Source organism: Sturnira hondurensis, unplaced genomic scaffold (assembly GCF_014824575.4).
Source record: "Sturnira hondurensis isolate 20B ecotype Veracruz unplaced genomic scaffold, ASM1482457v3 Scaffold0023451, whole genome shotgun sequence".
Lineage (NCBI taxonomy): Eukaryota > Metazoa > Chordata > Mammalia > Chiroptera > Phyllostomidae > Sturnira > Sturnira hondurensis.
The window spans coordinates 85,919-111,732 of NW_028096082.1; the positions used below are offsets into that span (position 1 = coordinate 85,919).

Genomic DNA, 25,814 nt, shown 5'->3' on the forward strand with positions numbered 1-25,814 from the left:
CCCCCACCCCCCCCACCCCCGCCAGTCCTTCAAAGAAGGCCTCCCAAGTGATCGAGTCTGGCTTAGGTTGCCCCTCCTCTGAGGGGTCTTACTGGTCATTGACTTCTGACCAAGCTTTGGGGGCAGGGAGAGGAAACTGAGGCAGAATTTGCTACCAGAGACAAGCTTTGTCCCCTACAGCTCACATTCCAAAGTTGTCCCTCGCCCTTAGCCACAAGGGGTTGAGATACAATTCCTAGAACCAGGCAGAACGGTCTACAACACTCATTATCAGTGCACATGATGCTATCCACCTCTTCCAAGGGCATAAGAGCCACACTGCTAAGGGCTCCCTGGGTCACTGGCAAAACTGATTTGCACGATTGACCTGTTCGACCTCTGTGTATGGGGGCGATAGGTTGTGTGCTTAACCATCTGGGCAGGACCATCAGAGTTTCTCCCAGATGCCATGGGCTGCTGCAACTGTATCTTCTGTAGCATTACTGGGCCTGCAGGGAATTTGGTTTCCTCCTCCCTCTCCTCTGACTCATCTACTATTACTAGGAAGGGAGATTGCCCTTATTCCACCATTAGGAGGTCTTTCTTCAGGGTATAGATCCTTGCTTCCAACGCTTCCTCTCTTCGCTAGAGTTCACATAACTTCACTGCATCATGAAGTGCAGTCCCCATCTCAGCTTGCAAAAATGAAAGAAATACCCAGCCTGCAGCCCTGTGGCTGCCCAGGCACTTGGCTCCTCCAGGGTCTCCCTTACTACCCACAGGGCCTTCTCTACCATGTTGGGTGTGCCACTAACATCAGGCCAATTCTGGAGGGGAGTCCTCGCTGCCAGGAGACTCACCACCAAATACCACATACCAATGACCGGCCACCCTTCCAGAGTTCAAGGGAGCCAATGGTTCTTCCATGTTTATATCGTACTGTGATGAATCCTGCTGATGGTGCCAACTGTCTTGCGGTTGTTCAAGGCAAGACAGATTCACATGGGATTCATGGGGCTATCTGACATGCCTTTATTCTGGAGTAGGGTGATCCACGTATGCCACAAACCATGTGTCATGTTGTGGGAAGTCCTGACTCCCTTATATACTAAGTGCACACAAAGCCAGCAGGGTGCCAAAATATTGTATAACAAAGTGGATTCTGCACATGTGGGCCCATTGTCAAGGTTATGGGAATACTGCTTATCTTAGTTATCTGGACATCTGGGTGAGAGAGTCTGACTGACTCTATTTTCCTTACACGGGCTGCCCACTGAGGGCTGCTGGCAACATTTTGGGAAGAAGAAATTTAAGACTTGGACTCAGACTGCACTAGTAGTGACAAGTGTGCTCACTGGCATGAGAGAAGTAGCTGGCCCTGGCATTTATTGAGCGCCCCTTGTATGCACTAAGCAGTCTATCTGTTGGGCATATACTCACAGAGGATAGAGATTTTAAAATTATTTTATGAATGATTTTGTAAACAGAGGCTTAAATTCAAAGCAACAGGATTGGGACAAGCTATCAGATTTCCCCAACAGAGGCATTGGCTGGTGGGTAAGTACAGCTAAGCTAAGCCAGAGAACCATGAACAGGGACAGCTGGCTCTCAGACTGAACTGCCTGGGGGACCATCAGGTTGTTAGAGCCTGCCCCAAGCCTTCCCTTCACACCTGCTCTGTGCCAGGCATCAAGCAAGTTTCTGGGGACACAACAGTAAGCAAGAAAGGCCTAGTATTGACTCTGTAGGTCTTTACAGCCTAATTTCCCCCCACAATTTATATGAGTCTAACCTGGCAAAGCTGCTTTCATTTGGAAGCCTTAGGATGGCTGGCAAAGTGATGATGGTGGTGGTGATGAAGTAGTGATGGGGTGAAGGTGATAATGGAGTGGTGATGATTGTGGAGAGGTTGGTGATGGTGTGATGATGGAAATTTGGATATTAGGGAATAGTGTTGATGATGGTGGAGGTACTATAGCCTCACACTGGGAAGCGCTGAGCATTTTGTCAGTATCACCTACTAAGGGCCACAAAAGGGATGGCCTATGGGGCCCTGCTCTGTGCTCACGGGTAGGGCTGCTGAGGAAGGGCTGTGTTCATAGGTGGGGCTGCTGCTCAAGTTTGCCCCTGAGCAGAGGCCTGTCTTGCTGCTTCCATCCCCTCCATGGAGCCTGGACAGGTCCACATACTCTCTGATCTCAGCTTCTTCACCTGAAATTGAAATAACGAAAATAGTTTCTGGAAGGTTGTGATGGTAAAATGAGGTGGAACAGGCACCATGCTGAGGCCGGCACCTGGTATTGGAAAGCATCAGCTACTGCTTCTATTAGCATGAAGTAAGTGTCCTGAGAGTTAAGGGAGCAAAGGCCAGCATTGTCAGGGGAATGGGGAAAAGGGCTCAGCTGGACATGGGCTCATCCAGGAGAGAGGATGGGGGAGGACTAGGCATGTGTGAGCTATAGGCAAGTAAGTCATTTCCTGAGTTGGGGTCAGTGATTCTATTCTCAGCCTAATGCCTGTTTGCTGGCCTCACCAGGAAGGTAGGATACTAGAGGGCACTGCATGCCCACATGAGATTTGTGAGCAAAAGGGGCATCCATCCACAGGGCTCTGTGTGTCTCATCCTGCTACTGACCAGCCACCCAACTAACCAAGCCAGAGTATCTTAGCAGCGTCTGATCTCACCCACATCCCTGGTACCACCCCAAATTCTGACCAGTGCAGCCATTTCCCACCCTGTTCATGAAACCATTTATTCACATGTTTGTTCTTCATTGATTCATTCATTGGTTCACTCATATGTGAGTTTGCCACCGTGGCCAGAAGGTGGGGCACCTGAGAGAGTATAAAGGAATGAGTTGGGGTGGAGCAGATGGAACCTCTTCCTGATGAGAAGCTGCGTTTTATTCTGCTAGCAGTGGACAGTTAATGCTGCACTGCAGACAAAGGGTGACATGATTCAACTGAGCCTGCTGCCCTTTGGCAAGTGGCAAGTGGACTGTGGCATTAAGAGTGGGCCCAGAGCGACTGGCCCAGAGCACTGACGTATTGTCCAGGTGAGGCGGGTGAGGGAGAATGGTGGCTTGCCTAAGGTGTGGCATAAAGCAGTCCATGGGCTGGTCTAAGGGGTGGAAAAGGGAAGGGCTCATGGTAATCTGAGATTTTTGGGCTAAATAGGGCAAGGAAGAGGGGCCTTGAGTAGGGTGGGAAGAGTGGGAGGAGACAGACTAGGACATGTCTGTGGAACGGGTTGATGGGGATATGCATCTGGCACTTGGGATTGAGCTGTAATGGCTGGTGGACTGGTGAGCACTGCAGTGTCAGCAAAGGCAATAATTAGAGCTGTAGTGTACCCAAACAAGCAGTGGGGTCACTCACCACCAGCAAGCAAAAAAATCTGGAGTCAGAGTTCATTGAAAATGGAAAATAATCTTTTATTCAAAGGCTATACAGTTTGAAATAATGGCAGGTTTCTGCTTCAAAGCCCATTTCCTCTGAGACACCCAAAGAAAATCACCCTGTGACCCTCTGCTGGCTTAGTTGAAGGGTGCACCAGGGATCTTTTCACCCACCCAAAAGTACCATTGTTTAAGAAATGCAGGTGGCTTAGCTGGTTTCCAGTCACTGTCTGGCTTCCGGTATCGTTCTGAGTCTTTGTATCTGGGTGTCCTACTCATAGCATACTGCCCTCTTGCTCTGTATCCTGCCCTCTGGTGCATCTGTGCCTGGCTGGGCAGGACCCATGCAGTGCATCTCCAGTCTCCAGTGCCGCCATGTCTTCCCATGTGGGAGTGGGGCTTGGGGCTTTTCACCTAGCCATGCAACTTCCAGGGACCACCAGCCTGGGCTTCCTCCCCTTCTGCCCTACCAGCCCAGTGCCTGCTGTGCTCCTGGCCAGGCAGCCCTGCACAGTGCTCAGGGAGAGGCGCCAGGAACATTCCAAGACCACTTGTCTCCAGAGCCTACTGGCCCAAGAACTCAAGCCCCTGGCAGTCAAGAAAGAGAGAACATAGATAGCAGCGGTTCTATGTTCTCCACTTATATAGTCTGATCTCTGTATGGCAGAAGCACATAGGAAAGTATTTCCCTCCATCATGCTGTGCTGTTGGGTTGCCAAAGCACCTGCTCATGTGCAGTACCCAGAGCTTCCCAACCTTCCCCCATCTCCAGCGTTGGGGGTGCAGAGTGCAGCATCTTGTGCTACTTCTGGGGTCCCCACTGCCTTCTGCCCAGAAATCCAGCCAGAATGCCCCCTCCCATTACAGTAGGACTGGCTGCCATTTTCTAGAGGAAATTTGGAGAAAGAACAGGAGCTCCTATCACCTAGAGGAAGAGCCCCACATGGGAGGTGAGCAAGCTAGCTAACTGTGGTAAAATGGGAGAACACCAGACAGAAGGTCCTAAAAGCAACTGAAGAGAAGTGAGAACACCAATGAGTGACAATTACAATGAGTATGGAGTTCTTAGCAGCCACAGAAACAAAAAGACATTGGAATCATGCCTTTACAGGACTAAGAAAATCACTGTCCTACAGAATGCTCTGCCTAACTAAAGTACCTTTTGAAGAATAAGATGAAAATATTAATTAAAAATTTTTTTCAATTACACTTGTCATACAATATTATAGGAGTTTCAGGTAGTCAGTCACTCCCCTCACCCCCATTCTCTTGCTTACTTAGTATAGACACTAAGCCCTGCCAAGTCCTAGCTGTTGGCTCACCTTAGACATTTATGTAATTTAAGAAGTGACCACCCCTATAACTCTTGACTAGGTAAAAGTATTTTTTTCTATAGGCAGGAGACAGGCAAGATCCAGGTCCATGTTTGCTGTGAGTGGTTGGAGTGGATGGTGGGAATGTAAGGGCAGCAGTTCGCTTAATACACAGGCTGGTCATGGGTTCATGGTATTTGTTGTAGTGTCTACTTCCAGGGTGAATATTATGCAAAATGCACTCCTTCTATGTATCAAATATTCAACTAGAATAAAAAGAAAACATGAATGGGATATGGGAGGAGGGGCCCTGGGTAAATAGGCCAAATCTGAAGAGGTTGATGATGCCAAGTACTGGTGTCTGGGCCCTGAGTGAAGGCTGGAGGTATCCCCCCACACACATACAGGGACAGCTGGCCTGCAGGGGTAAGGGCCACCCTGGGGAGGAGCCCATGATATCTGCATTCCCAGCGAAGGTATTACTGAAGTCAAGGGGTTCACCACTTGGCATGTTGAGACATAGTTGTTGGGCTGTTTTACTTACTTTCATCCAGTAAAAGACTGAATGCACACTCAAGCCCTGCCTCCCTGAAGAGAGGCTTAACCATTTCTTAAATACACTGTTTAGTTAATTACATGTTGAATTCTTCTTTGAAGTTGGCTACACTTATCAGGTTGGGTTCCTGTCAGGCTAATCCTGTTTATGGCTGTATCTGCAAAATACTGCATTACATTTTAATATTTAGCAAGAGCAGCATTTAAGAAGAACCTACTAGACCTTAAGACTCTTGTCCTATCTAACATAGATGATGGCATTAGGAAATAGTCTGTTAAAGAGACTCTGCTGAGCCTTAATAAAACTGTCACCTATACCACCTGGCATTCAGCAAGGGTGGGAATGGGCTGCCTGGTGAGTGGATCTACAGGAAGGGCCTGCCCTGCACATATATGCATGTGCTGTTGCTGATCACACACACTTCTTGGATCATACTATTTCACAATTTCTTTTTCTAATAAGCCCCCCTATCTGGCTTTTGTGTTACCATTTTTAGTTGTCTGGGACTCCATGGATTTCCATGGCAGGGTGAGCAATTCTCAGAACAGCCTGGAGGGCAGGCTCAGAGGTGGGATAAGAGACCAAGGGCATCTGGCCAGGAGGTACCTGCATGATCAGATGGTAGCGCATCCACCGCAGAAGGAGGTAAGGAGGTTGAAAGAACCTCAGGTGGCTGTATGTGACCCCTAATGGCCCAGGCTGGCCAGGACCATGGAGAGCTGATGAAGGTAAGCCCATAGTCAGGGTCTGGCAGGCCTCAGTGTGTCTGGACTAAGTGAGTAAGAGAATGGAGGTGGAGGAAGTGTGCAACAATGTGAATGTGTGTGTTGTGTGAGAAAAACTATGCAACCGTGTGTGTGTGTGTGTGTGTGTGTGAGAGAGAGAGAGAGAGAGAGAGAGAGAGAGAGAGAGTTGTGTATTAGTTTGGGTTCAATCAGGAAACAGCACCTACACTGCAATTGAAATTGGAGTTCACATAAACATTATTAAGAAATAATGAGAGAACACAGTGAGGCATCCGAGAGTGTTACTGAAACCAAACAGTGGGGGGTCTTACTGCATGTATGTGCAGTCCTCAGTGCTTCCCAACCCCTTCCCCACCTTTTGGGGGTGTCCTCCTGTTATAATTCCCCTCTTTAATACTCTTCACACTTGTAATCTTACAAGGGCAAATGGACAAAGTCCCATTCTGTAACTACCTCCTGCTGGCCAAGGACTGTAGTCCTACCTATTCTCTGATCCAGAAGTTCTTAACAAAAGGGAGCCAGGAGTGTAGGGAAGCCTTCATGCAAGGGAAAAGGATCTTGCAAAGTCCAGAGCAGTTGATTGTCCCTGGAAAGTGTCATGTTTGATGTTCGAAGAGTGGCATTACTGGACAGGTTAATAACTTTGTTGTATTCTGGAGGTGAAAAATTTGGCAACAGGATTAGAAGGCACAATTAGAAACCACAGCTATATGACAAAGGTGGGGATCAGTTTCACAACATCCCAATTAAGAAAGCGTGGATTCCTTGGAGGAAGGTGTGCAAGAGATTTCACACATGTCCAAAGACTGATTGCCAATGCTTTTAACTTAAATCAAGCAGCAGGGAACATTCTGAGATTCCTCCCTTTAACACTTCTGGGCCCTTTCTATCTAAACCATTAAGGTAGAAAGAAAACAAATTTGAAGCAAAGCCCTTAGACTGCCCCATACTTTACCAACTTAACCATTTAGTCAAGCCAAACTTTTGAGTCTCAGGATGCAGATAGGCTTCCTCAGTGAGGTCTATACTGTGTAAACAATCACCCAGTAATGAGATCACAGGCATGAACCCCATGGAAGAAAAACACAGGTTAGTTCACACAACAATCACAAACCAGACTCTGAGTCTGCAAGACTATCTTTCAAGAGGATGTCCAGTTGTAAGGCCTTTGCTGGAATGATATCAAGCAGTGACTGATGAATCTTTTCATGTCTGTATATTGGACCTCTCTGGTGATGTCATCAGGTGTTGAGGTAAATAAGTTTAATTCTTTTTTTCTCTTTATACCCCACACTCTACAAGTTTAATCTTAAGTGAAAATAAACTTTGAGAAAAGTCAGTGGCACTAGAGTCCAATCTTCACAACTAAGCATTGTGATTTTCCTTAAAAACCAATTCTTCTCCCTAAAATCACCCATATTATCAACAAAAGACTGCCACTTTTAATTTTTTCCTCATTTTTTGCACAAAGGCAATAAGAGCAGCAATTGACCACACATAGACACTTCAAATCTGCCTTGCTGGAACTTACATAAGGAACTTTATAATTGACCCTTAGTGCACCCTTCACAGCATAGAAGTCAAGCCCCATACCTTCCATCCAGTTTTGCCTGCAGTACCTACATTTCTCAAGTCCTTGAGGTTCTCACTGTGTGGAAAATAAGGTTTCTCCTTGCCATATTTTCAGGAGAACAACTTTTGTTTCTTTCCTGAAAAGACTGTCGTGAACCATATGACCAAACAAGATATCAGACCATTTCTTCAGTGAGCTTTTGTTAGCTTCAAAAGTCAGTCTAGTTCCTCAAGGCTTTCTGGTAACAGCCAGAGCCCAGACATGTCCCCTTCAGGCATGTCCCCTTCAGGTATGACATTCCAGTCAAAATCTTGGTTATTAAAACCATCATTGGAAACTGGTCTTATTGGTTTTATGCAAAGAAACTGTATGCCATCACTCACTCATGAATGCCAAATTCTGGAGGAATCAGGTAGGAACAAAAGTACAAAGCAAAGAGGAAAATTCTTGTCCTTACAATAGCCACCAAAATTGCAGTTACGTGTCTTATTTTTATTACTTTACTTCACAACTTAATATGAAGTTTTAACCTTGAGACACTTCAATTTCTTTTCAAAACAGAAACAAAACAATTCAAAGCAAAGACAGAACTTCATAAAAAAAGTCAACTGTGATTAGCCTTAGAATCTTGTCGCACACCAGCCAGTCACACCAACTGTTCACGCAGATGACCTCTCTGAGATCCAAATGGCACAAAGCCCCAATGACAGAGACATTCTCTCACCTATCAGTGCATCTACTGATCTTCTGGCAGAGATATGACCTCTTACCCCAGCTGGAGTCTATCTGGCACCAATGTCACAAAGCCCCAACTTAAGAGACATTCTTTCACCCCACATGGACTCTAACTGGCACTCGACAACCTTTCTAGGTCTCAATGGCAGAGGCATGACCTTTCACCTCAGCAAATTCTCACCAGCACCAATGGCACAAAGGCCCCAAAGGTGAAGACAGAGGATTCCTGTTATACACAAAAGAGCAAAGATCAAATCAAATCCCCACAAGATCAGAAACCAAACAAAGAACAAAGCAAGCAAAGAATAACCACACTCAAGAGCTGAGTTTTCCTTTCTTTCAGGTTTAAAACTTTGACACTCTTCTACACCGTCCACAAACTCCTTCAGCTTTTTATACAAGTTACAACTTTCTACACATCTTCTGCAACTTTAATAGACCTTTTTACTCACACAGGGATAAACTAGGGATAAAACTCACTTTCAGTCCATGTGCTTGTTAACAATGGAAAAGACCATACCCTAACTGCATCTAGCAGCCAAAAGTCCCCAAATCTGCAAACATGTAGGTAAAGTACAAGGAACATTGTCACTTTTTATTAGGGCTTGTTGCCTTCTTCCAAAAAATAAATTTCAGATCTCCTGGAGTGCAGGTCCAGCTGTCTTTTTCAGCATCAACCATAGCAACAGGTTTCCAGTCCTCCTCATGTGGTGCCCATTTTGTGTGTGTGTGTGGTGGATCCAAGGCTTTCTTCCTGTGAATTTTAGTGAAGAGTGCATTGTCAGTAGAACATCATAGAGACCAGTCCTTTGCTCAACTAGCTGCTGTTCAGAGCCTTGAATTTTTCAGGTCTTTAGTAAGACTTGGTCCCTTGGCTGGAATGGGTTTAAGGGCTCATCACATGGGTAGGAGAACCTGCAATTGCAAACATGTACAGAATTGTTAGTGATTGCCCTTAAGTGTTTCAAATGTTGCTTAATTTTTGACTCATGCTCCAAATCTGTGGGGATGTACTCCCAAAACCGAGATTTGGAAGAGAGTCCCATAAACTACTTCAAAAGGGCTTAACTTAAGCCCACTTCTGGGTGCTACCCTAATCCAGAGTAAAACAATAGGAAGTGCTTGGGCCCACTTCAAATGTGTTTCCTGGCATATTTTGTGGGGGTCTTCTTTATTGTGTGGTTCATACTCTTGGTCTTTCCTATAGATCAAGGGTGTCAAACTCATTTTCACTGGGGGTCACATCAGCCTCATGGTTGCCTTCAAAGGGCCAAATGTAATTTTAGGACTGTATAAATGTAACTACCTAACAGTTAAACAAGGGCTCAGCACTGCCACTGGGAAGACACATGGTGTTGGGCCATATAAAACAAGGTGGAGGGCTGGATTCAGTCCACAAGCCTTGTGTTTGCCACCTCTTCTATAGATTGAGGTCTCCAAGATGCATATCATTTCCATTGTATTTGCAGTGCCTGTCCAACCTTCTGGGAGATCTCCAATGTAAACAGTGGCCTATTGCCACTCTAAATGCTGTGAGGAAACCCAAACCTAGAAATTATTTCTCTAAGTTTCACTACCTCAGTTGCCTTCTCAGGACTAGGGGGCAGGTATGCTTCTACTCAATCAGAAAAAGTATCCACAAAAACTATAAAAATTTGAAATTCTCTCTGCTTTTAGGCACTTGTGTGAAATCTAATTGCCAGTCCTCAAATGAGCATAATCCTTCATATTGCACTCCCTTTTCTACTGGGGCGTGTTCTCACTTAGGATTCTTTTTGGCATATATTTGAAAGGCTTGGGTGATCTTTTGAATGGTCCTTTGCAAATTAAGGCCCTTCGAGTGTGGCCTAATGAGGTCCATCAAACTATCCCTTCCATAATGGATTTCTTCATGTTGGTTTTTGAAGGTGGGATACACTAGAGAGAGGGAGAGTAAGAGCATACCATGGGTGTTGAATTTCCCTATGGAATTGGAATCAGTGTTACTGAGTCTCCATTCATGGGCCCATTCTTTACCTTGCTCTGTACTCTGGGATTTAAATTCTGACAAGTCCAAGCAGGGGATCACAGCCCCTTGGTGTAGCAGCCCTCCAGCTGCTCGTCTTGCCATATTATCAGCAGTTTTGTTTCCATGAGTCATTTACAAACAGTCTCTTTGGTATCCTGGGCAGTGCATTATGTCATTCTGGTTCAATAGACTCGCTGCCTCTAGAAGGTCCAATGGATTTCACTGCCTGTAAAATCTCTTCTGCATCTCTTCTTCCTTTTTCTCCAAGATTATGAGCCCTCTCTCCTTCCATATAACTCCATGGTCATGGACAATAATAAAGGTATATTTGGAGTCTGAAGATGTTAACCTTCTTTCCCTGGGATGGTACTAAGGCTTTTGTGAGGGCAATCAACTCGTGCTGAGTATCTTAGCGCAAGGTCTTAGGCTTCTATTACCTTGTCTATGATGATTACCATGTACCCAGCTTGTTGTTGGCCATTATCCATAAAGCTGCTCCCATTTGTATATAGCTTCCAGCCTAGTGCTGCCAGAAGCTGGTATAGTAGACCTGGCTTACTAGACTGAACTTGGTCGATGATTTTCAAGCAGTCATGCTGGATGGCTGAATCTCCCTCTGTGTTTGGGAGCAGAGTGACAAGGTTCAAGGTTGTGCTGGTCTAAAAGGTAATATTTGGGCTTCCCAACAGAATGGCCTGGTATTTACCCATGCACCTGTCAGCTGATATCCTTCTTTCGGTTCCTATAGAGTTAGGACCTTGTGTGGAACCAATACAACAGTAGGCTGCCCCAAAGTGAACTTCTCAGCTTCCTGTAAGATGTCACAGATAGCTGCCACTGATTGAAGACATGGTGGCTATTCCTTTGTCATGTGATCTAACTTCTTTGAGAGCTAGGCTATTGGTCTCCAGTGCCTTGCTTTTCATGAATGAACAATTTGAAAGATTTCTGTAAATTGGGCAATCCTGGTGTAGGATCTGAAACTAGCTTTTCCTTCAAGGTACCAAATGCTATTTCACAATCTCTTGTCCATTTGAAAGGTTCAGAGTCCAGGTCTTTTAAAGAATTGTACAGTGATTTTGCTATAAATCCAAATTCAACAGAATCCAATAATCCTTTAGAACCCAAGAAGTTGCCTTTTGTTTTCTGGAATTTTTATTGTAGGGTTGGCTCACTTTCTATTTTCCATCAAGCACCTAGTACGCTGTTCCAGTTGAAATCCCAGGTAGGCCACCTCCTGTATGCAAATCTGGCCTTGTGAGGCAATGCCTTTTATCTCCTTTTTGCCAAATGATTTAGAACTATGATGGTGTTAAGCAAACAGTCCTCATACGTATTGCTAGCTATCAATATGTCATCTATGTATTGCAGAAGAACTCCTGATTTCAATAGAATATCCCTTAAGTCCTTTGCTAATACTTCCCGGAATATAGTCACAGAGTCCTTGTGGCAGGACAGTTCCATAGTATTAGAGCATGGCTTTTGTTTCTAGGCCCTGCCATTGAAAGGTGAATGGTAGTGAAACCTGTCTACCTACTGGAATGCAGAGAAAGGCATCCTTCAATCTAGGACTCAAAGCCATTTGCTATTTCCAGGCACCATGGTCAAGAGAGTATAGGGGTTGTGAAATCCAAAGACCTACATCCAAGATTGCTCTATCCAGCAAATCTAAGGTTTCTAAGCTTATCTTATCTTATTTAAGATAAGCTTTGATCTTATCTGAGCTTTCGTTTAGAATGGAAGGACAGATAAAATGCTTCTCAGATAAGATCAAATTCAAGGAGTTCATCATCACCTAACCCTTATGATATGAAATGTTAAAGGGACTTATATAAGAAAAAGAAGATGAAAAATATGAACAGTGAAAGGACAGCAAACTCACAGTTATCAACAACCACACCTAAAACAAAAGCAAACCAAGAGGACAGCTAGATGAGGAGCGGAACCACAGAAATGAAGAACACATGGAGGGTTAGCAACAGGGGAGTGGGAGGAGGAGAAGGGGGAAGAAGGCACAGAAAATAGCATAGACGGTAGGTAGAAAATAGATAGGGCGGAGGGCAAGAATAGTAGGGGAAATATAGAATCAAAAGAACTTGAGACACGTGGTCATAAACTAAAGGGGAGAATGGTGGGGGGGTGCAAGGAGGAGGGGAATGAAGGGGGAATAGAACAACTGTAATGGTATAATCAATAAAATATATTTTTTTAAAAAGAGAGTATAGGGGTTGTACACTATAGGATGAATGTCCTCAACATTGTCATTTATGGCCATAAGATCCTATACAAATTGATATTCATCAGAGTAAGGCTTTTTGACTAGCAAAATGGGAGGGTTATAAGGAGACTGGCATTACCAAATAGTCCTTATTTTAAAAATTTTTGTAGTCGTGGTTGAATCTTCTTTAAAACCTCCTTTTTAAGGGGATACTATTTCTTCCTTGGGGTCTGTGCCCCTTGTTTTAGGTTAATTTTTGTGGATTGTATATTAACCACTTTAACTGGCTCCCTCAATCCAAATAGTTTGATAAACCTGTTCCTACATCTCAGGTAGGAAGAGTTCATCTCTGGGACTTTCTGGGCAAGTTAGGAATGACTGGAGCTAGAGAGCATTTTCCAGTGGTACCTCCACACATAACCATTGCTTTTCAGGAGAAAAAGACTTGTTCATGCAATTTGCAAAGTAAATCTTGCCCCAACAGTGGAATGGGGCAGGCTGATGCGTGTTTTCTCTACGCATGTAGAGAAAACAATGCGTAAACTTTTGATCCCCAAACTATCATTCTAGGGGTTGAAGGAACTCCTGTTTCTGTAATTGTCCAGTCATTATAATTACCGTTACTGCACCTGGATTTTATTGGTTAATTTTGTATTCAGCACTGAGTATGTAGCTTCCATATCTACAAGGAAATAAATTGGCTTGTTCCTCATCATCAACTGAAACCAGGGCTCCTGTGGGAAAATAGTAATAGGTCAGAAGATATCTAAGGGAAGCCCTGGGCCTCCAAATGTATCATCAGAATCCCCTCTGATTTTAAGCATTTCTTGGCTAGGGTTTTTATCACCTCTGTTCTCCCTTTTGAGTTTCAGGCACTCCTTTCTCCACTGGCCCTCTTTCTTGCAACGAGCACATTGGTGCCTAGTGGGCTTCTCTTTGCCCTTAGGGTCTTGCCTCTCCTCTGGTCTCACCCTGTTTCCAAGAACACTGTAGCTTGCCTTATCTTCCTTGCTTCCTGGGTGCCATAAACTTTAAATGCTACATCCACCAGCTGAGAAGGATTCATTCTCAATGCCCCATCTAAACTCAAGTCCCCTTCCAATATCTGTGGCACATTGCCCAACAAAAGTCATGTTCACCATCCTCACATTATCTGGTTCTTGCAGGTCAACATCAGTGTGAGTTCTATTGGCCTGATAGATCCTTTCTAAAATTTTAGAAAGGTACCCTTCTTCTGGAGGGCCTGCATCATATTCAGTCTCTTTTGTTCAGGCAACCCCCTGCCAGGCCCCTCTAATATGCATCCTCTGTAATGTTCCCAGAAGACTAAGTCTCCACCATTTGGGTCCAAGTCAGGTTTGTCAAGGGAATTGCCCCGCTGGGTTGAGGGTTCCATTGGGATTCTTTTGGTGGAAGCATTGGTCCTCTTCATTAGCCTTATTTATAACCAGCCATCTCTCATTTGCAGTTAACAAGATGTTAAGGAGAGCCTGTACATCTGTCTAATTTGGATGATGAGTGGCAAAAATGGAAGTGACAAGATCTGGCATTTTCTTTGAATGCTTTCTATGAGGGGTTGGAATTCTTACAAATCAGTAAGTCTGAAGTGGAAAACGGAGTATAGGCCCAATAGTAGCCAACAGGCTGACCTTCCTTATTTACTCCACCTATAGGATATTGCCTTAAAGGAAACTGGCTTGCTAAGGATTGGGAGGCTTCTGGACAAATTTCATGCCTTGGTGGATCTTCAAGGGGGAAGATCCATCATTCATCCTACAGGGGTGGGTCTTTTGGCTCTCTGGGCCCTATTTCAGGGGTAGCTAATGGTGGGGATAGGATGGAGTAGATCCCCCCACTACAAACCTTTGTCCCCTGGGTTCAGGGAATTAATTAATAAGGCTTATTTCCTCATCCTCATTTCATTACTGTGTCCTACTATCAGGAAGAAGTTTCCAGGCCTCCTCCTTCCTCTGTGCCAACAAGCCAACATCTGTCTATGGTGAAGCCCTGTTATGCAATGACATAAATGCTTTGACATAACAGATTTCATACTATTTGTGTAACTGTTGGCAATACTGTGACAATTACATGATACAGTAACCTAAAGAATCATCCATAGGCCACCTTTCCCCACAATCCAAAACATTCAAAGGTCACAAAGTATTACAATAATAAGCCCATACCTCTTTAGGCATTGGATAATGGTTGTACATACTCTAGACCATTAACATTCTACTCACTGGGCTCCCTCTAGGAACCAACCCAGAACAACCCCTGCTGGCATGGATACACAGCAAGCCCAACCCTGTGACCAGAAGAAGCCAGGCAACCTGGGGGAGCATATAGATAAAACTGGCATCCGTGACTCCATTGGTTCAACAAATGCTCGTAAGAAAGTTTTCTGCCGACCAGTCTCACAGTGTTCGCCAAGCAATGGCTTACCCAAAATTCAGCCAATCTTCACCCAGATTCTGGTTTGCAGCCTCAAAACTCAGATGATCCTTTCTTCTTCCCAGAGTTTGTTCCCTTCCCAGACCCATTTCCTTTCCACCTGCCAGGTGTGTTTAAGTGACTAACACCGCTACTGGGCATGCAGAGAAATTCCCAGCAACTGGGAAACCCCACAGTCTCAGTCCTTGGCTCCAGGTGGGTAATCAACCTTCCATGACCAACTAGGGCCCCATGTTTGGTGCCATTACTGTTATCTAAAACCAACCGGTGGGGCACTGCAGCTGGAGCTAGAAAAAGGAGTGTGATAACAAGAAGCGTAAGCGAAGCCCTTATGTGCCTACAGTAGCCTCCACCAAAGAGGCTTAGGGTCTTGCTCACCGCAGAGGGGATACTCAGAGAGTCCCAGAAAGGCATGAGAATGTGCGTGTGTGTACACATGTGCTCTTGTGAATGGTTGTACTTAATAAATAAGGAGAAGAGGACTCAGGCCTTGTTCCATCTGGGTCAAATATAAATCAATTAAACATCCCAACCAAGTATGGAGAACCTGCCTTGCCAGGCTACACAAAGGTAAAGGCAGAACCAAAAGCATAGCTAGGTAACTGAAACTTGCAGTTCCCACTTGGCAAAGTCTGTGATGTTTACTTGTAAAGGAGATACTGAAGAAGGCCCTGATGGGAGTAGGATGATACTTCACCCTATTGAATGTTAGTTCTGCATCTTTTCCTTGTAAATGGGGGCAGGGTGAGAGAAGATGGGGTCCTGGGTTGCTGGGCCCTGTCTCTGTTTTTATCTCCTGCATACCTATGTGCACAGACAATATAACACTTGTGTGTGTAGGCACACACAAGTCTTGAAGTATCCTGCAGTCTCTTGGCAGGTGTGTAAGGCCTATCAGTCCTGTGTGAGCAAAGGCCAGCTCCTCACCCCTCAGCATGATGCCAGGGCCCTGGGGTAACCTGAAAAATCAGAACCACAACATGCTACTGGAGGATGATGCTAGCTAAGCCTGCCTAGGCAAAAGATGTTAGACTAGGTATCAGGGGAGGATTCTTTCACCACATGGCCTTCCAGAGGTGGAAGGCAAGGGTGGTAAATGCATTCCAAGTCCTGCTGTTGACCTGCCCAAAGTACCAGAGGCAGGTGGTAGGCAGCCCTGCCTGGCAGAAAGGTGCCAGCAGTGGAGGTAGGGCGGTCATCCAGAATGGCCCTGGGCCTCACAACAGTCTCAGCAACTGCCTTTATTCTGACTCCTGCCACTACTTTGTTAGCCATTGTACTGAACTCCAAGATGTAGAATCTCTAACTGTTTGACTTCAATGATACCTCACTACCCAGTCTCAGTGTTCTTAACTGTGAACAGGGAAGTAAAGGGATATGCACACAGTGGTTTTGAATCTGAAGTGAGAGATTTATAGAATATGTACCTATGCAAATGTGAGGCCTATCTGCACTGACAGTGGCTGCTCCTCTCTTCAGCATGTCCTCCTCTGGAGAAACTGAGACCCATAAGAGGCCAGCACTCTGCAGCCTGTGGAAATGGACACCGGTGGCTCATTATAGGTTCTCTTCATTCACCCACCAAGATTATGTGCATTGTTTGTGGGTACATATCTTCATCCAGTATGCGATGAAGATATGTACCCCTTATTCTAAAATTATAAAGAATTTCAAGACAGTGACAGCAGAGTATTAAAGTGTGGGCCCTCTCAGACTGCCCAGGCTATACCCTCTTGAGACAGGCCCTGCACCCACATCCTCTCCCCATCCTCCAACACCACCTTGCAGCATGTGTTTTTACATCAAAAAGTGTGACAAAGGGAAGCCTTAAGGCAGCCATGCCCTGCTTCAGGGACATTTGAAAGGCATTTTAAGTGCATTTAAGTTTGTTTCCACTCACAGTCATTACCTGGTCTACAAATCCCTCTTGGCAGCAACAGGATGAGCCCCATATGGATTCTGCAGGGCTGGGCTCTGTGAGCTAAGAGCAGATAGGGCCTATTCTGCCCTGGCAAATGTAGTCTGTGCTGGGAAGGGGACTGGATCACCTTGGAAGTAGGGGCTCTCAGGAACTTGGCTCATACTACTTCCCGCCACCCTGAACCACTGGAAGTATGTGCACTCAAGGAGATTCCCCAGAGAAGGAGCACCATACTGGATATGCTCCTATTTTCCTGGCAGCTGGGGCACTCTGGGTGAAGTGTCTCTCCCTTGACAAAGACCATCTTCAAGGCCCTCCTCTCAATGTAGCTCTACAGGCAGCAGTTTCTTCCAGTGACCAGGGCCAGGGGTATGTGTTCCAGGATAGCAAACCTGCAGAGGCTATGTTGCCTCTTGTGACATAAGCTGAGTTGTCAGGTCATCAGTTTTCTCATGCTGGTACCCTGGAGCAAGAATGAAGGACCCACTTTCATGGAGATATTAGGCACACTGAGAAAAGCTGGCAGTCTCATGGGCTTCTGGAAGACCCAGGCTGCCCAGGTCTGAGTGTCATCTTGTGGATGCATAGCTGCCCTTCTCTCCTCCCACCCAGCAGGATTCTCTGCAAGCGTTGGGATTTGAGAACCTCTGGCAGCATCTCAGATCATTAGTGGTTAGTGCATCCCCTTCTGCTGGCTGTGGCCAGCATTTGCCTTCCTTATGGCAGTTTCCTAACTCTACCCACAGCCGTTCAGTGAGCAGTTTTTTAGGCACAATTTACTTAGGTTGAAATGCACAAATATTGGCTGTCCATTGTTGGCAGATGGATGTGCCCGTATGACCCACACCCCTAACACAATGGAAACTTTATATTCCCCAGAACATTCTTTCCTGCCCTACCCAGTCTGTTGCCTCCCCTCTCACCACAGGTAGCCAGTTGGATTTCTATCACCTAAAATCAGTCTAGAATCATGACATATGTATTCTTTTGTGCCTGACTTCTGCTTAGCCTGATGTCTGAGACCTGTTCAGGTCATTGTATATATAAATAGCTCATCTTTTTTATTGATGCATAGGATGCTGTGCTCTTGGCTTATCCATTCACCCCTAAAGGTCATCACAGTTTCCTCCTGTTTGTGACTGTGGATAGCCCTGCCATTTGTGAAGAAGTCACTTATTTCTCTTGGACAAATGTAGTGAAATTTCTGGGTCATATAGTAGGAATGTGTTTAACTTTAGATAAAAATTTGTTGCTTTGTAATAAAGTAATTTTTTAAATTTTATTTATTTATTTTTAGAGAGAGGGGAAGGGAGGGAGAAAGAGAGGAAGAAAAACATCAATGCATGGTTGCCCCTCACATGGCCCCCACTAGGAACCTAGCCTGCAACCCAGGCTTGTGTCCTAACCAAGGATCAAACCAGCGACCCTTTGATTCACAGCCCACGCTCAATCCACTGAGCTACACCAGCCAGGACTGTAGTAAAGTTATTTCATTCATGTTTGGCGATTCTTGCCTGCCCTGTTTATCTGGCTCCAGGTGATATACTCCAAGGAGCAGGAACTTCCCAGGTGTGGTTTACGTGCTTATCAAGCTTGGAGAATTCAGAGTGATTTTGCAACTGTTGTATACTGCTCCTTTTCCTCCATGTCCTGTTTTAAAGCAGTACATTTTTAGCTAGTGTTTAGCTATACAAATAATTGTGTCAGTGTTCTTGGAACTACAGATGAAAGTCCTACTAAGTTCAGAATTTTAAATTAGCAAAAAATAATTTTTTGGTTCATGTAAATCTTTTATCAAAGTATGAAATAAAGCCACTGAAGAATGCCAGTCTGCCTAGGAGGCCTGCTCCTGGCTCAGTCATCATCCTCTCCTCCTCCCTCACTCAATTCCCTGCTCCCTGCAGCCCCGCTGGGACTCTACTTCTCCAGGGACACTTACTGGGAGAAGCTGTACCTGGACCAGCCAGCCGGAATGCCCCTGCTCTATGTCCATGCCCTGCGTGACATCCCTGAGGAGGTACCCAGCTTCCGCCTTGGCCAGCATCTCTATAGTGCCTACGGCATGCGGCTGCATGAGAACAACTGGATTCGCATTCAGGAGGACACAGGTCTTCTCTACCTTAACTGGAGTCTGGACCACAGCTCCCGGGAAAAGCTTAGCATCCGAAGTAAGGCAGCAGAAGCCTTGCCCCGACCCTGTCTTCTCCTCCCACAACCAATGGCATGCTTACACTAAGGCTCAGAGGGTGAACTTCTGCTGAAGAGTGAAAGAGGTTGGCCTAACTTTGTATCCAGCCTGGCAAGGGAGCCAGGGCAAATTTGGGTGCTGTTGATGGCCCTGGGGCTTTCTGATGCTGCTCGCATTTTGAAGGACCTGTATGGAGGATCTGGGTGCTCTCTCCATGCTGGACCCAGATGACTTTACCAGTGGGTTAACAAGGATTTAGGGCTTTGAGAGGGGTTAATAGGGACTGGAAAAATTCCAAGGTTTATATTTAACAAATAATCTGGAACTTGCTGAAGAAAAGCTGCCCTTGGTACCTGGTGGGGGTTTGGGTCTAGTTCCAGGAAGGAAAGTGGAGTGGAAGGAAGAGTTGGCCAGATTTTCAGAGCAAGGGTCAGAGCCTAAGTGAAGGCTATGTGTGACCCTGGCACAGCAGGAAGGAAGGGGTGTCAAATAGAGTTTGGCCTTGTGGCACAAAATGGTGATTGAGGGTCCAATAGCTCCATAGTGGACCCTCACATCAGCCCTGAGCTTTTCTGTGTGTGTGGGTAAGAGGCAAGCAGCCTGTGAATGCAGGTGAATAGCACTACATTCAGTGCCATGAATGACTGCATGCACTTGTCAAGTAAAATCAGGGTTCCCAGGTAAAGAGCACACCCTAGGTGGTTCCTGAAGGAGGTGGTATCTGATATGGATTTTGTTTATGCACACACTTACTTGACATCATCTTCATCCCCATCTGTGGGAACTTCAAGAGCCAGGGTCCCTGAGGTAGAGGCCAGAGTAGAATTTGCTAAGGGTACCATTGTATAGGAGGCCTCTTCTGTTCATGATTGGAGAGCAGCTTCATGCACCTGTTGGGTAGAGTCAGGAGAGAAATCAGTAATGTAAACAGGGAAAATTTAGTAACTATAGAGAATTAGTAACTATGACAGGGGATTGGAGCAATGAAAAACAGGCTAGTAAGAGGCAAAGAGAAATTATGGAAAAGCAGATGTGAGGAGCAACCACTACCCTAGTGCAGAGAAAGAGGGTTCAGAAAGAGTCCCCTACTATAGCTGAGTCTAGACCTTACTGGAAGGTTAGTCACTGTGGTGCCCCATGATGAAATTTGCTGGAAATCACACCTTGAGATGCTAAGTACTCTGTCCACAGGTTATGTCTCTGCAGAAGCACCCCATGATGAAACTGCCTGGGAGAGGGTGTGAAGGGGAGGCCCACATTAGCAGAAGTGGCCCTGGAGAATCTCCTAACCTGGTGTTAGACTCCAGGCTTAGGACACCCCTCTGAGTGACTGAGAGGCTGGTGGGGGAGACAGTGAGGGTGGTAGGGGAGGTGGGGGCACAGAGCTGAGGCTTGGGGGGTCTAGGGGATAAGCTTGAGACCCAGCACTCAGGGCACCTTCCTGAGGAGGAGTGAGCTGAGACCTGAATGACGAGGGGTGGGCCTGTGATACTCCTCTAGTCAGTAGGGGGCAAGTAGGAAGTGTTGGCTACATCAGAGAGTCCAGCAGAGCCCTGCAGACCATGATGAAGACTGGGGTTTACAGCAGCCCTGGAGTTCCTGTCCCCTTCCCTCTCTGTTCCACACTACCTGACAGGTATGGCTGATACCCCACTGGGCTTGACTTTTCTCTCTGCAGATGGTGGCTTTCCCCTGCTTACCGCCTACGTCCAGGTCTTCCTGGTGCCCACATCCCTGCGTGAGGGTGAATGCCAGTGGCCAGGGTGTGCCCGTGTGTACTTTTCCTTTATCAACACCACCTTCCCAGCATGTAGCTCCCTCAAACCCAAGGAGCTCTGCTTCGCGGAGACAGGGCTCTCTTTCCGCATTCGGGAAAACAGACCTCCTGGCACCTTCCACCAGTTTCGTCTGCTGCCCATACAGTTCCTCTGCCCCAACATCAGCTTGGCCTATAGGCTCCTCGGAGGTGAGTGCTGGTCTCATGATCCATTCTTCAGTGCCCACTGTGTGCCATGCACAGTGCTCCAAGCCCACAGTGTGAGCCATTCAGTTTATTGTTCACCACCACATCGTTCATTTGATACTACAGAAGTATCTGTCATATACCTGCAGTGGGCTAGTCATGCTCTAAGGGCTAAGGATATGACAAAACCAGCAGAAATCCTGTCTGCCTGCAGCTTCCACTCCTGTGAACAATTGAAAGGACACATGTACTGGGAAATCAGGTGGCCTCCAAAAGGGGCCAGGTGGGAAGTAAAGTCAAGAAAATGTGCAGTGTGGAAACCGCTGTCTTCAATTGGGTTGCCAAGGGAGAAGGCACTGGAGCCAGGGTAGGAGGGTGCCAGGCAGCAGGGCTAGCCCCTTGAGAGTGCCAAGGTGGGACCCCATGAAGCTGAAGTACTGTGAGTGACAAGGGAGGGTAGAATTGAATGAGGGTAGAGAAATTCCAGGGGAGTAGGCAGAACTTCCCAGTGAAGGACTAAGGAATCATAGAAGGATTTTGAGGAGGGCATTGACAGGACCTAACTTATCTTTAAAGGATTAGTCTGGCTGCTGTGAATGATTTGGGGTGTGGTGGGGTGGTGTAGAGAGGGAAGTATGGAGAAAATTGGGAGTCTACCTGAGGAATTTCTGAGCAAGAGGATGAGGACTTGGAGGAGGATGGAAGCCAAGGGGCAATGAAAAGTAGCCATGTTCTGGGCATGTTTTGAAGAAAGATCCAGCAAAATTTCTTGATGAGTTAATATGTGGTGTTGAGGGAAAGAGTAGACCAAATAAAGTTCCAGGATTCTACCCAAACAGCTCCAAGGACTGCCAACTTGACAAGATGGCCCAGCCTTCAGATGGTCACATGCTGGTCCTGGGTGGTATAGGGGAGTGGAGGGAGTTGGATCCTAGTGGAGATGAGCAAAGGCAGCTGAACAGTCATGTGAGACACAATTTAAAGACAAGAACCTGGGACTCAAAGAGGGCACAGAGGCTAGACTGCTAGTATGTGGAACCTGGATTTGTACCAGGTTTATTGCACACACATAGTGATAATGTTAAAAATTCTCAAAATAAAAATAGTCATACACCCCCCTTTCCCATCACGTTTGGTTTGTTGCTCCATGGCAGGAATAGCTCTTTGTGTGCAAGATTATTGCAAAGCGTGTGGTTTATCTTGCTCCTCATTTGGCTAAAATTTACATAACTAGATTTTATTAACCATGTTTTTTTGTAACCATCAACAGTAGAGGGAAACATTGTATAATAAGCATTTCCCACATGTATAATCCATATGTTAATATGTGGCTGTGATGTGAGAGTCTTTTGATTTCCTACCAAGTGGAGGGGGCATAACCCTCCTGTGTTGACCTTCAAGCCTTTGGCAATTCCCATTTTCTCATTTTTTCCTAGGGGATGAAATTCCAGGACAAGCTTGGATTAAAGAGTATGTTGTTGTTGCTGGTTCTCCCCACACTGAGTGTGGGAAGATATATGAGTTGATAAATGTACAAGAAGTGCCTGGTGAGAAACAGGTACATTATTCTCATCCACTCACCTTCTGGTGAGGAAACAGGCACAAAGAACACAGCAACCAGCCTTAGCTGAGACAGCCAGGAGCTAGAGAGGGAATACAGAATCTGCCAGTCAGAAGTATTATGTGTTAACATCAAATCATTCACCAAATGTCCCCTGTGTTTGTTTTCAAGTGGTGGGATTATGACTTCCCATATCCTCTAAAACGAGCACATATTGCTTCCATATTTAAAAAAAACTAACATTTTTTCAAAAAGCAGCAAATGCTGGCAGATGGATCGCTAGGCCTATAATCTGGCTGAGCTAGTGTCACTCCACAGCTGAGGCAAGGTGGGCAAGGGGTGCAGCATCCTCATAGGTGATGAGGATGAGGACCTGATACAGGCCTCCCAGTCCCCACTCCCTTTGTCAGCACAAGAGAAGGCTACAGCTACAGGAAAGCTCACTAGCATATAGTCTTGCAAACTGTTCTTGGAGTACTGTGCCCCCTGTTTAGCCAAGCAGGGGGAGCCCCACAGACCCCCTCCCGTGCCACCATTTCTGCTGGACCCTTGAATAAGGCAGCTCAGCATGTCACCAGCCCAGAATCACACTGGCAGTTCCTGGTCTGCTTGGTGTACAGGTGAGACTCTGCCCTTCCACTGCGCCTCAGACAGCCTAGAGGTGAGCATGCGCTGGGCCCTGGACCGCGAACACCAAGAGAAGTATGAGCTGGTGGCTGCCTGCACAGTACGTTTGGGCACAAGTGATGAGGACGTAATGGTGCCCTTTCCCGTGACTGTGTATGATGAGGACGACTCACCGCCTACCTTCCTCAAGGGTGATGACACCGCTAGTGCCATAGTGGAGTTCAAGCGGAAGGAGGTGCCTGTCCCCACCCCGTGTGCTTGTCCATTGTCTATTGTCTGTCTATTCAGTGTCTGTCTGTGCCTCTGCCATTTATTCCTTGTTCTATGTGGCTGTCTGTCTAGCCATCCAACCATAGGATGACCATTACTCTAGTTTTTCATTTGTTGGTTATCTTTCAGGGCTTTCTCCCTGCCTCCAGGGCAAGAGTTCCCAGCTGGCCCCTGACTGGGGAAGCCAGGGCCCTGGGAGTCCAGCTTGTGTCCCAGCAAGTAAACAAGGCTGAGGGCATGCATCTGGGGATACATTGTGCCCTTCAGGAGGGCAGAGGATAGCAGCAGGCCAGGAGAACACTTTCTTCCACCAGTACTCAACTTTCACAGTTGGGCTTTTGAGGCTTCTGGAGGGTAGCACAGGAGTGGAAAAACTCAGGACTGGAAAATCTGAGAGGTCACCCCCGACCCAGCCTAGCACCAACCCTCTCTGGTCACATAAATGGAGTGAACTGTCACCTGCTGGGCCTTAGGCTGTCCTGCAGCAGGCCAGCTGGAGGTAGCAGTGGGAGAGTGGGCAGGTGGTATGCTGCCTTTATTTGCCTCTCTTGGTACCCCAGGACTAGGGTGGTGAGGGTGCCAGTAGGAAAAAAAGCACATCTTATAAGGAAATACCCCTGAGTCTGGCAGGGTTGCCTTGGGGTGACAGCAGGGAACCCAGTTAGCAAAGAGCAGAGGTGCCCTGTGACTTTGCTTAGAACCATCCTTATAACCATCTCCAGCCTAGTGTAGAGATGCTTGAAGGAAAACATTCTGAAATACATCTGGGCATGGATCCTGGCTCTGCCATGTATTGCTGAGTGACACTGAGCTAACCCTCCACCCTATGAGGCATCGCTGCCTCAGGGGAGAATGGAGTACTCATTCTGCTCTGTGGGGACTTGGATGAGGCCTGCCAGCAAAATACCAGGCACCTGCTCTAATGCATCCTTATAGAAAGTCTATAGATACCTATCATACTCGTTACACAGGGTAGGTGTGTCAGAGTGGCCCAAATAGGATGGGCTGGCAAGTGACCCTATGGAGACTTGATCCCAAGTCAGTCTGTCCCTAGAGCCAACTCTGTGAATACCTGGTCCACCCGTAGAACTCATGCCCTCTCTCAGTCTTATGCTGAAGGAAATCTGACTGTCATCTCCTGTTTTCTGCAGGGCACTGTGGTGGCCACACTGCATGTCTTTGATTCAGATGTGGTGCCATCATCTGGGGAGCTCCTGAGGCGGTACACAAGCACACTGCTCCCTGGAGATGCCTGGGCCCTCCAGACCTTTCGTGTGGAGCACTCACCCAATGAGACCTTGGTCCAGGCCAATGGCAGCCTCATTCGAGCAACTGTGCATGACTACAGTAAGAAGGGCTGAGTGTGGCCTGGCTGGGCATCCAGGAAACTGGCAGCCCCTGTTCCTGGGCGGGGAAGCACCTGTACACACCAACAGCTGGCCTGGCCCTCTAAGCGTCAGGCACCTGCTCCTTCCACCTCTGCCCAGCCCTTTGTCTCTGCTGGGCTCTCCCCAGCCACATTGCTGGGTTTTTACAAGCTGTCCTCTTTCCCTGAACTACCCCATGGCTGATCCTGGCAGGACCTTATCACACATCCCCATGCTGACGACAACAGGACTCACTGCCCACTGCAAACATGTATGTCATTGCCTGAGTCCTTCCTCGGACCCTGGCACCTATTTTGCTGTACCTCAGGTTCCCAAGTGCCTGGGGATTATTGCCCTACCTGTCTCCTGCCAGCAGTGCTCTACTAACAGCAGTTGGTGTACAGTAGCAGTTCCACACCCTTGGGCTGGAAGATCCTGAGACAATTGTTCTGTCTGGTTCCTAGAATGTACCTACAGGGCTAGGTACCAGGTGCTGGCAGTGTTCTTCTACAGCATAGGGCATCTTCATGAGCTGCTTGGCTTGCCTCCCTTTCCAGCCTTCCTACCCATGTTTTCTGTGATCGCCTTCCAAATATCTCACTTATACTTGGATCCTTGTCTTGGGATCTGCTTCTGGAGGAACCCAGGTCACTAGTGCATTTACCCTTTTCTACCTGGCCCGATTCTGTGTTTCACATCCTTCCCTCCACTACCAAGCCTTTGAAGGCCTCCTGCTTTGTGTGGGAGCAAACATCACCCATACCCATGCTCATTCTGTACTCTGCACCAGAGCCCCCTACCTCCATCTTTCTGTCTCCATGAAGCTAAAACCACAGCATTGGCTCATGGCCAATGCACCAAGGTATACAAGATCCAAGGCTGGTGTGGGGGTGGGCTGTGGAGTTCAGGCTCCCCTGGAGGCTGCTACTGTTGAGAGTTC

General features: G+C 46.7%; 1 protein-coding gene across 3 annotated transcripts in view; it reads left to right on the plus strand.

The window, feature by feature from the left end:
* Positions 1-25,814, plus strand: part of RET (ret proto-oncogene) — a 65,566-nt gene that overhangs the window by 13,031 nt on the left and 26,721 nt on the right. For 2 of the 3 annotated variants that reach the window (XM_037037779.1, XM_037037782.1), the window contains exons 2-5: positions 18,803-19,066; positions 20,765-21,052; positions 23,231-23,472; positions 24,659-24,854. In XM_037037779.1, the coding sequence (XP_036893674.1) occupies positions 18,803-19,066; positions 20,765-21,052; positions 23,231-23,472; positions 24,659-24,854 (990 nt within the window). The remainder of the gene's footprint in view (positions 1-18,802; positions 19,067-20,764; positions 21,053-23,230; positions 23,473-24,658; positions 24,855-25,814) is intronic. The other variant, XM_037037781.1, reaches the window with a different exon arrangement.